Below are 11,583 nucleotides of genomic sequence, written 5' to 3'. Positions count from 1 at the left end.
TGTTTCCTCAACTCTGCCTTGGACACATGCAGGAATATCCCCCCACTTTGCTCTTCTTCTTCATCATTCTTTTAGTTTGGCAGTAGGGAAATTACTCCTCTGAGCCTCATGGATGAAAGTATTTTACTTTGCAAACATAGCAAGACACCTGATGACTCACATGTTGTATGTTTAATGCAGAAAGACAAAGTACTGTATAGTCACACTGAGATATTTTTACCTGGATTTTCAATCTCTGCCAACAAGAAGTGACTGCAGATGGAATGAAATAAGATGTAATGCAAATATGCTGATCACAGTGCTGCTTAGATTAGATAGCCTACTTAATTTTGTTTAAAAAATGAAAATAATGCAAAACTGTAACCATACCTATAGTTTGACACATACCAATTTGCTACAAGAAAAACCTAATAAAAACCTATTAATTCAGTAGCAGCACTGCTCATTGCTTGAGGTCCATCTCAGTGGTTGGTATTTGACTGAAATGTAGCACACAAATATTAAATATATCTCTTCCTGCATATTTTTCATGTACTTGCTAATTTGTGGTTAGCATGTACTTGCTAATCTGTGCTAGTAAGGCAATATGCTCATGATGACAATGCAAACATGTTTAGCATGTTTAGCAGGTATAATGTTTATTATGTTCACCATCTTGGTTTAGCATGTTAATATGTGTTACCATATATCTGTGCACCAGAACTGTTTTTAAGTCTTTTGGTCCAAGTCTGCGTCAAGTCTCAGGTCTTTGAGATATGACTTGCAAGTCAAAAAAGAAGTATTTTGTTCTATCAAGGATTTCAAGGAATTCCATTAGCAGATGGCCAAAATCAAAACAGATACTTATGTAGAGTTCAATGTAGTGTTTTCATCGGAACACATCCTTGCTTGGTCACATTAAATCAAGGATCAGTGACAAGTTGTGATGATTAAGCAGCATAGTGTACTTAAAACTGATTTACTGTAAAAGTATTAAGAAACAGTCTGACTCTGGTGCTTTATTCTGGCGCTAGCAGCTGCAACTGAAAATGTGTATTGGGTTATGGAGACATTGTGCATTGGCAGTGCTCCAAAAGGCTCAGTATGTCCAGTGTAGCAGTACAGTGCATTTGGACCATGGTGGTGGACCAACCAACTGGTCATGTCACATTGCACTAGTTACAAAAACAACAGAACAAAAATGGGAAAAAAATGTGATGCATGACAAATCTAAAGCTTTTAAGCTGTGATCTATACTACACCGTGTTCAAATTAAACCTTTATTTTATATGTGATGCAAAATTTCAACAAATAAGTGACACGCATCTGTTTGTTTGTTTGTTTGTTTGTTTGTTTGTTTTATTTGTTGTATTGCAGTTATTGTCACCATTTGCTGCCTATTCTCTGGGCAACTTGAAAAAATAGGATAGGTGTATGTATGTATGTATATGTATATATGTATGTGTGTGTACACACACACATACATATATACATATACATACACATATATATACATACCTACACACACGTATGTATTAGGGATGTGCAGAGGGCCCAGTATTTTTATTTGTATCTTATTTGTTGAGGCAGCAAAAATTATTTGCATTTGTATTTGTATTCGAATAAAAGTGGAAAGAGGTTTAAAAATCCTGTTTTTGTTTTTATTATGCTTTTAATTTTAGAAAATTAAAGTGTTACATTAAGCATTCATGAAGTGTTCCCTTGGGAACACTTTACTTGTGTCAGTAGCTCAGCTTTATCTATGGGGAACACCCCCGACTCCGGGAGTGATGTCCAAATTAGGAAATGTGCGTCATATAGCTGGTGGATGTGACTCCTCTCGTTGAGACCTGCTGATAGACGTAACAGTGGAACAGAGGAGAGAGACTGACATAGTGACAACTGACCTGTGCGCTGGTATTTAACATGTTTTATTTTTTCTTCCTGAAAACTAATAATTTTTAAAATATTTGTATGAAACAAATATTCGTAAAAAACCCACTATTTGTGCTTTGGTGAATAGCGTATTTGTATTCAGGCACACCTGTAATATGTATGTATGTATGGGTGTATGTGTGTGTGTGTGTGTGTGTGTGTGCATATATATATATATATATATATATATATACTACTCTGTATACTGCAGAGTACTGTGTAATCTGTATATTTTTTTTTCTATACTCCCACACTCCACATACACATTCAGGCCGCAGGGTTGCAGGGTCAAAGCAATCTCAACCTTAATTTTCACACTGGCGCAATACGTGGTCTTTCAATGGGAAAAGTAATAGAATGGAGGATGACAAGGTATAGAATCTCTATGGGTCCACATATAAAGATAATAAAAGAGTGTGTTTATCTGAATGAGAGCGAGAGAGAAAAAACGGTGAGAGGAAGTTGATTGAATGGGAGTCGAGAAAGATGAAGAAGGCAGCTAATGGTGAGGCCTGCAAACAAGATGATCTGGTGATGAAGAGAGAGAGAGCGAGAGAAAGAGAGAGAGAGAGAGAGAGGTGGGGTAAACACAAGCACTCAAATACGGAAAGTCGAGGCAGCTGTGACACAGTGAAGCACTAAAGCAGCAAGATAAAGTGCCAGAATAAAGAGGAATATGATGATCACGCATCTTCTTACATTTCTTCAAATGTTGTTCATCTTGTCAAAAAGAAGAGGATAAATACCTGGAGGACTCCACAAATTACAGGTGATTTTTTATGTTATTAACATGAACTTGTCTTAATAATTATACTTGCATGTTAAATAGGTAAACAAATCCAGTGTGGGAATCTAAACAAAATTCTTTCTGGAATCTGTGTTGAGCTGGACACAAATTTCTAATCCACAAACACTTTGACCGCTTTGTTAATCTTGAAGTCATTTTTCTGAGTGTGAAGACAAGCAAGTATACCAAACATAGTCAAAAAATATAGAAAGTTACATGTCTAAGCCGAAGAGAACACTCATTTGAAAGGATTTTATTGCTGCTGTGGTGATTCATCATCTACCATTCATTAATCAAATGGATTAGACAGCTTTTTGTCTGCATGCTGCTTCCACATATAAACATAATGAACATAGTTTCACTGCTAGTTTCTGTAGGTGAGGGCTACAGTAATTTACAACTGCCTGGTAACAGGAGTCTGCGTTGTGAATACTGTATATGAAATGGTGAACTGAAATTAGTATATCACTGTTTAAGTATTACATGCCTTTGGGGGGGATTCTTTTTTGGTAGAATGTAAAGTGTAGGGGTCCAAATATATTGTTATATATCTGAATACTATTGCAATTAATAGAGTCAGTAGCAAGAAATCATTGTTCAAGTCCAACAGCCCTCAAATGTAGTGTTTAAGGAAACATAAGTAGCCGCAAGCAACAAAAAAACATTCTGCCCTATTACTGGCTCTCATTCTGAGTCTCATTTTCATTCTTATTCTCCACTTTCATAAGACAAATAGGAATTTTGTGGGCGACAAGGTAACAGTGTAATGCATCTGTGCCTTTCTCTGCTTAAAGGAGTATTCCAGGCTGATTTAGTATTCCACTTCCAAAAGGTTTGGGGGACTCACAGGATGAGGATTTAAATCTCCTCTCTTTTAGTCTTTACTATGGGTCAAGCTCTAAATCCACTGGATCCTACAATTCCCATGATGCCACTGGCTAATGTCTTTTGTTAGCCCATCATTGCCTGGTGACCACATTGGGGGGCAGGGACAACCACATCTTTCAAACTCCACATCTCCAGTTTTTAATGTAGGTTTTCTGTTATAGACTGTCAGTGAGTGTAAGCTGAATATGAAAAAACAACCCAGATGATGTCATCAGGGTAATTTTTTCAGAGAGCTCCCTCCAGAGCCACAACAGCCACACGTTAAACAATTGTTTTCACAGGCTGAGCAGCACTCCTCATGATGAGTAAACTGAACTGTATTTGTAAAAATCAATGAAGTGCCCCTTTAAAATCCACAGTCTCTTTATTCTTCCCATTAGGTTTAAAATCCATCCAACCTTCCTGCCAATCACCAAGATGCTAGGACTGAATTGCTCCTATGCAGCTCTTTTCACAACTGAGGACACAGTTTTCAATGGCTCAGGCTGCCCTGAAGCTGCTGTGATATGCGGGATGAATATCTCCTGGTTATTGGCTAACAGTTCTGTGCAGGATGTAGAAGAAATGTGCATGAGCGAGGAGGAGTACCTGGCCTTACGAAGGGGGCTTCCAAGGTCCCCTGTGTTCCTTCCAGTCTGCGTCACCTACCTCATCATCTTCATGGTGGGCGTCCTGGGCAATGCCCTGACCTGCACGGTCATTTTGCGCTACAGGGTGATGCAGACGCCCACCAACTACTACCTGCTAAGCCTGGCGGTGTCTGACCTGCTAGTTCTGCTGTTTGGCATGCCATTAGAGCTCTACGATATGTGGCAGAACTACCCTTTCCTGCTCGGGGAGGTTGGCTGCTACTTCAAAACCTTCCTGTTTGAGACTGTGTGCTTCGCCTCCATCCTCAACGTCACAGCACTCAGTGTGGAGCGTTACTTGGCGGTGGTGCACCCCCTCAAAGTCAAACACATGACCACACGTGCCCATGTCAAGAGGGTCATCATCATGCTGTGGGTGCTGTCCATGGTGTGTGCTGTGCCCAACACAAGTCTGCATGGGATTTCGGTGCTGCCGCCAAAGTTTGGACGACAGTTCCCTCGATCTGCTATGTGTTGTATGTATAGAACTGTTATTATTGCTGCACTTGCAGATAGAAAGGGCTTTGCATTGGTATATTAAAGTTGAGATGAAATGAAAAATGCCTTTTTAACCCTTTTAGATCACATCCCTGGTCATATTGTGCACCTATTTAACAATATATGCCAAAAAAATACAATTTTTATATCAAAATCCAATCATGTTTTCTTCCTGTAAAACAAAATATGACATGTCCTTATATAGGCTTGAACCAATCAGTTTCAACCAATAACATCATGACATCCACCCATCAATCAATCTTCAAGTTTTAGCAGCACAGAGCTAAGATTTATTATGACACGCCCACTTTTCAATGTTCAAATCAAATTCCTCCCAGCGTTATGTCCCCCCGTCTATCCTGTTTCACTCGGAAATACATCACGATACGAAAGCTAGATACTCTCAAAATGCTGTTTCATCTGAACTTTAATCTATAACATCCATGGTGTACCTGGGATCATGCCCAGACTCAAATCTTCTTACTGTTAATAAAATACAAATCCATCTCAATCCTCAGCTTTGGTCAAGCCCCCCTGGATGTACAAGCTGATCATCCTGATTTCCACGCTGGCCTTCTTCTTCCTGCCCATGCTGATAATCAGCATTCTCTACCTACTTATTGGCATGCAGCTGCATAGGGAGAAGGTATTGACCATGGTGGACAACAGGTGCAGCTTTGGATCCGACGGTCTCTCTAGGTCCCACAAGCAGAAGATGTGCAAACGCAACGTGCAAATTACCAAAATGCTGTGTGGGTGCCATTTTAATTGTTTTCTCCAAATTACCATGGAGCAGAAAACAGAATTTGAATTGACTGTGTGTATGTGTGTACAGATATGAATATTAATATCCATTGGGGCCATATGCATTTGTTATTTTTCAGCCTATTTTCCATTTTACTATTTTTAACTTACATGCATATCTGTCTCAGCTTTGTCTTGTCGTCTGCCACACGCTGGTGATTGAAGACATGATTTGCAGCATTTCTAGGAATATCATGGATGTGTGCATGTGTGGTTACATTTGCCTGTTGTCTATTTGTCTACCTTACCCTATCCAGGTGTGCTGGTGGTTGTGTTTGGCTTTTGCTGGGCTCCCTTCCACGTGGACCGCCTGATATGGAACTACATTGACAATTCATTCGAACAGCACGCCGAGATCTTTGGGTATATCCACATTGTCTCCGGAGTCTGCTTCTACTTGAGCTCTGCCATCAACCCCATCCTCTACAACCTCATGTCCACCAGGTTCAGAGAAATGTTCAGTCACGTCTGTTACTCTAAAACCTGGAAGCCAAGCTCTAGCATACAGATGAGCCAACGTAGCGCCTTAAGCGAGAGAACAACCTGTGGTTAGAAATGGACTTAAACCTCTTTGAGCAAATCTGCGGCAAAGCAAGTCGAAGTACATTTAACACAGATGAGTGACAAATTAAAGCAAAAATCAGAATAAACTTGATTGCAGATGTTTTCCATACAGGGCACAAGGGCTCATTGAATGGTTTGATGACTACAGCATAAAAATGATGTGAATTACCTGCTATGGCTTAAGAAGTCACCAGATTGCAACCCAATTAGACAGCTGTGGGAGATTTTGGACCAACATGTTAGAAAGGAAAGGAGCAAAATAAGGGAACATATTTTGGAAGAACAGTGTTCAAGAGACTTGGAGAATCTTTGCCAAGAAGCACTGAAGCGGTTTGGGAGGCTTGCAGTGCCTCAACAGCTTACTGAGGCAATTATGTTGGTTTTTCCTTAGATTTTAGTCACCCTTTTGTATATAAAAGCAGCCTAGAGACTTGAAAATGGGAAGGTCTTAGTCCCACATAGAAAGATATCACTCTACACATGAATGTGACGAGATGTTGCCCTAAAGATTTCTTGCATGCTGCAAATTTTCTGTATATTTAGACTCTCCTACTGTGTTTGGAGGTCCTCCAAGCTGCAGAAATACACAGCAACAGTGTTTAGATGAACAATGAAATTATCATACAAATGATACAACCGTATTTTGATGAATATGTAATGTAACCCATCCGCTTCCTCAAAAGTAAATAATTTCTGTTTGAGTATTAGGTGAATGTTTTCATTGTATATACTGTATAATGTGAAAGGAGTCATTTCCATCCTTTCCCATTTCCTGCTGTACAGCTCCCAGTGCCGACATTAACATGCTTTCACGGCAAAGAATGAATGCATATTAACTCTGGTGTGTAAGCAAGAGTGCTTTTTTTGTCTGAACACTGGGAATGAATGTGAGGTGAAAATGAAAGTCAATTAGGTATAAGAGAGGAATAAACCTGGATGGTTTGTTTGTGGTATTTATAGCCTGCTGTGACAAAGCTGAATAGTCATGTGCCTTACAAGTATTCAAATTCTATTCTGAAAATACTTGGGGTAAAATGATTTCATAAGCCAGTTGCCACATACTGTGGCATATTTGATAAGTGTACTGTGTAATTAGTCATACAATGTACAAACATACTGTTTTAAACATAGTGAAGAAAATATCCATCATAATTTTAGAAAGTACGTAAAAGCTTTTAATGGAGCTTATAAATGTGTTGACAGATTCTCTTAAAGGCAGCACCTGTATATAGGACATGTGAATATTTATCAACTCTTGTATTCATGCACAGGATCTGTGGCAGCGCTCTCGACTATTTAATGAAAGCATGTATGTTTTTCTCAATGTGTACCCTCGAAACAGCCATATGATTCCATGACGTGCTTTTGAACATCAGTGCTGCTGGTAAGATGTGCCGGCAGAGTTATTGAGCTTCATTCACCAATCGTTCATGGAGAAGGAAGTTCTTCTCAAAATCCACTTATGCAGTTTTCACGAAGATTCTGACATTCACCAATGTTCTCTTATTTGGGATTCGTTCTTAATTAAGAACAAATCACACACTCAAGAGCACACTTACACACATTTGAGTGTTGACATGTTCATGTGCAAAATAATTGGTTATTGCGTTTTCTTCAATTCTACAGCTGTATAACATTGTGGGATTTAAATTACAATAATATTTTTATCATTGAAAATATTTGTAATAATTATTTTTTATTATTTTACAAAGCATTATGGTCTTTTAAAACAAATAAACAACAAGAGGATGTGTGTCCTCACTCACTCCAGGGACAACAGACTTGCTGTCCAAGTGCGACAGCAATTAATTGCTTTTTTTTTCTAAAATCAATTTTGCAGTGTGATTACTTATAGCTTACAATTAATCTCAAGAAAGAAACACATCACTTAAGAAATTAAGTTTCAGTGCATGTCTTTATATGTATTATTATATTATTATTTCTATTAATTTCTTCAAGTGTCTCAGAGTGTGTGGTCAGTGTAGAGACTATCTGTGAAGGTGTTTGGGCCTTTCTCTCCTGGTTGTCCAGGATCACATCTGAGATCAGACATGGGACAGTTGAACAGGAGACACACATGGAGGTACTGTTGCAGGAAGGTACTGGCTGAGAGATGCTGGGTTCAGCCTCAGAGATTTGTTGCCTCATCAGGAATCCATATGTAAATAAATCATAAAAATCAAACCATTGTAGTGGGTTTTTATTTTTATAGGAGGTTTCAGTTATGCAATGTTTGGTCTATGTTGCAAAAACAAATGTTTAAATTTTAAAACTAAGCACTTAGGTAACACTTTCACACATGTTGAAGAGGAGAACACTTATCACACAAATAATCACCCGCCTTTAGGTTTGACACACTGGTGCTTACATGTTAAATGTGTCACATGTTCGATGGTTTTACAGATACAGCTTTTAGATCAAATATACCATCAAATTGTATTAATTCTGAAAAAAAAACAGCTTACCTTCTGATTCTGCGATAGGAGATGAAACCACTGACACGGGCCCCAGGTCTGTGTCCAGATGCTCAACTGACGGCACACCCGAGAGCAATGTCTCTCCAATAACGGCTCCTACACGCTGGTCCGGCTCAGATAAGTCTCCAGTGGTCAGCATCTCTCTTCTGTCTTTGGCAATATCTTTTTTGGCCTCAGATTTGAGATCAAAATTTTTTTTTTGCTTCATCAGCTGTGTGCCCTTCTCCGGATACAGCGTTTACTGAATGAGTAATAGTAAAAGTAATCTCATGCATATTTTTCTGTTATTTTATATCCACTTCTGACGCTGCTGCATATGACAGCTCGTTTGATGTTCACTTCCTGCAGCAGAACCTCCACTTCACAACTATTGAAGTTTTTTTTCACATTTGGAGTCCGGTGCTCCACCCTCTTTAGACTTTGGGACTTCTCTCAATTTTTCTTTTCAATTTCTGTGTGTGGTTTCCGTGTGTGCACACAGCCCTGAGGTCTCATGCCCTTTTATGTGGATTGGTGTGGCGTTTACCTCCACTAATTAGGATCACTTGGCATATGCTTTCAACTTATTACGAGGACAATGGGATTCATCATTATAAGAGCATATGTACAAACAATTCTGTGGTTTAAGAACATGTCATGAATCTGATATTTTTAGGACCTTTCTTAAGAAAAAAATTAAGAAAAAAGAAGATATTGGTGAATATTCCTGGTTTAACTACTGTAAGGAGTCTTTGAACTTGTTTTTTTATGTTCAGAGTCCGATCATCCAGCTCCAGGACAGAAATTTCTCCTGTGTAAACACCAAGTTCTGCCCTGAACAATACAAGTTATTTAGGATTAATAAGAATCTTTCCACTAGGCTGTCTCATTTCAACTTTATGTGACCCACAGTGCAGAAGACATGGTAAATTGTACAAATAGATATGATTATGAGGGGTAGAGAGGGAAGAGGAAAGCTGATGTCACCAGGTCAATAATTTGGAAAGAAAAAATGAAATAATGAATGCGTAGATGAAGTAGGAGGAAGACAGAAGTCAAAGATGAGCTAACTGATGGAAAGTGACAAATCAGTTTGTAATGACAGAGTGTTATCAGTGTGCCACACCAGCACTAATGAACAGCAATCTACCCACAACTTCCATCATCATAACAGTGATGTACACTGTTTACCCACTGGCTCTGCAAATAGATTCATTTAAGAGGCTGCATTACAGTATCGCTCAATAGCCCAGTTATTACTACCACCCATGGCACTTTGATATGACAATATGAAGCAGACAATATCATTTAACTTTAAGGAATTATGTAAGCAGAATGTGGGCGCTGTGAAATTAAAGTACAAATCAAGACAAATGAGAAATATGATGTGTTTCATTTGACTTTCTCCCACAGAAATTAGCAAAGATTTGGAAATGTCTGCATGTGGAAGAACCATAAAATCCCACAATTGGAAACATTAAAAAGTCAATGTGATGCTCTGTAGGAGTTTAAGGAGAGACAAATCGCAAAGTTTTTGGCTTCACATCAGTGCTTTTGTTGTTCAAATCCAACCTTCAGAGAAATTTGTGTTAGTAATTTACATGCATCATCCTGACATGTTTTGACTCATAACATAATGACAAGTAGTGGGTTACAATTTTTAATTTAGAAACTTAATTGCCACAGTGAATGCAACCGTAAACCCATATGTAATGTCTATTAAAGCAGCGGATGATAAGGGATGGAAACCTAAGAGCTACAGCACTCCTACAATATTCTTATGACAGCGAGACAATAATTTGACACGAAGTGAGTGCTAGGAGAGGAAGTAATGTAAAAGTGACAAAGAAATATGAGGATGATGTGAGGTGTCCTGATGTCTTAAGCAGAGAGAAACAACAGGGACTGGGCTGTGACCTATAGCTTTACAGGCGTTGGTGGTGTTAAATTCAGTACCAACAGCCACAGGTAGCACTGCATAAACTGAACTTAAAGCTGCACTAATCAATATTTTTATATTAACAACAGATCAATTATTGTAATGTGTAATGTAAAAGCGGCTGCTGTATATAGGCAGCTCCCCTTGACTTTATAGAGCTTGTTAGCGTCTTTTACAGCCCACAAATTAGCTGTCACCCACTCTCATCTACCTTGTTTCTGGCAGTATTCTGCTAAAGCTACTCTATGTTACCTGCTTAGCACCAAATGGCGAACAAACTGTTAATGGTTAGCTAGTGAATGGTGGAAGAGTCAGATATTTTTCTTAGAAGTTGGTGGAGACAAAAACGGAGCTAAAAGGAGAGTGAACATTGGACTTACATTCACCAGGTGGACAGAAACATGATTCCAAATGAAGGTCTATTTTGCTCAGTGTCCAGCAGACAAACAGCAAAATGAGCGTTCAATAGTGTAACTAGGCAACTTTATAAGATGGTAATATGTCAGTGTTGTGGTCACAGCTTGCCCCCTGGAGGCTGAAATAAAACCAAAACAAAAAAACACAATTAATGCTACTTTTGGCTCAATTTAGATGCACTTACAAGATTAACAGCTCTTATATTTGGGTTCCTGTAATTGCAAAACGCTTCTTCTTCTACATTTCTGCAACTTCTTAGCTTCACAACCTTTAAACATGAGCAGCTAAAAAGCCTTCAGATTTTTTGCTTGATTCATTCTTTGACATTAAATCTACTAATAAAGAAACCATAGGGTTAATATACTCCCAAATATCTATATACTGTATATTGTGTATATGTTTTTACAGGTTTTGAGTGACTCTGTCTACACTGGAAGAGAAGCGATAGCAGCAGTGCAGCAGCAGTAGCATCGGTCCTAAAGCACTAAATTAACTTCACACAAACCTCTGTTTTAAATGTAGTATAAGTCCTCATTTCACCACTTGTGAAACTATTAAAATGAGAAAATGATATATATTGTATATATATATATATATACAATACTGTGCAAAAGTTTTAGGCACTAAAAGTCCATTACAGGACTCTTTTTTCTTCTTGTTGATGAAGATAGTTCTTTATAACTGTGG

The 11,583-nt window shown here is 38.5% G+C and overlaps 1 protein-coding gene across 1 annotated transcript; it reads left to right on the top strand.

Moving 5' to 3' along the window:
- The first annotated feature begins 2,564 nt into the window (after window positions 1–2,564).
- Window positions 2,565–8,226, top strand: nmur1b (neuromedin U receptor 1b). Its single transcript, XM_044368404.1, has 4 exons — window positions 2,565–2,683; window positions 3,970–4,694; window positions 5,235–5,468; window positions 5,778–8,226. Exons 2-4 carry the CDS (start codon window positions 4,007–4,009, stop codon window positions 6,071–6,073), a joined length of 1,218 nt encoding a protein of 405 aa, XP_044224339.1. The 5' UTR covers window positions 2,565–2,683; window positions 3,970–4,006; the 3' UTR covers window positions 6,074–8,226.
- The last annotated feature ends 3,357 nt before the right edge of the window (window positions 8,227–11,583 follow it).

The sequence above is a fragment of the Thunnus albacares genome, chromosome 12 (assembly GCF_914725855.1).
Source record: "Thunnus albacares chromosome 12, fThuAlb1.1, whole genome shotgun sequence".
NCBI classification, from domain to species: domain Eukaryota; kingdom Metazoa; phylum Chordata; class Actinopteri; order Scombriformes; family Scombridae; genus Thunnus; species Thunnus albacares.
The sequence above is the reverse complement of the archived record's forward strand: the minus strand, read 5'-3'. Positions and strand labels throughout refer to the sequence as shown.

What these genes read in the sequence shown, in the direction of transcription:
- nmur1b (XM_044368404.1), top strand. Translation starts at nt 4,007, where the DNA reads ATGCTAGGACTGAATTGCTCCTATGCAGCTCTTTTCACAACTGAGGAC. An exon ending in CCCTCGATCTGCTATGTGTT is followed by an intron (nt 4,695 to 5,234) that starts GTATGTATAGAA and finishes CTCAATCCTCAG; the next exon opens with CTTTGGTCAAGCCCCCCTGG. An exon ending in GCAAATTACCAAAATGCTGT is followed by an intron (nt 5,469 to 5,777) that starts GTGGGTGCCATT and finishes TACCCTATCCAG; the next exon opens with GTGTGCTGGTGGTTGTGTTT.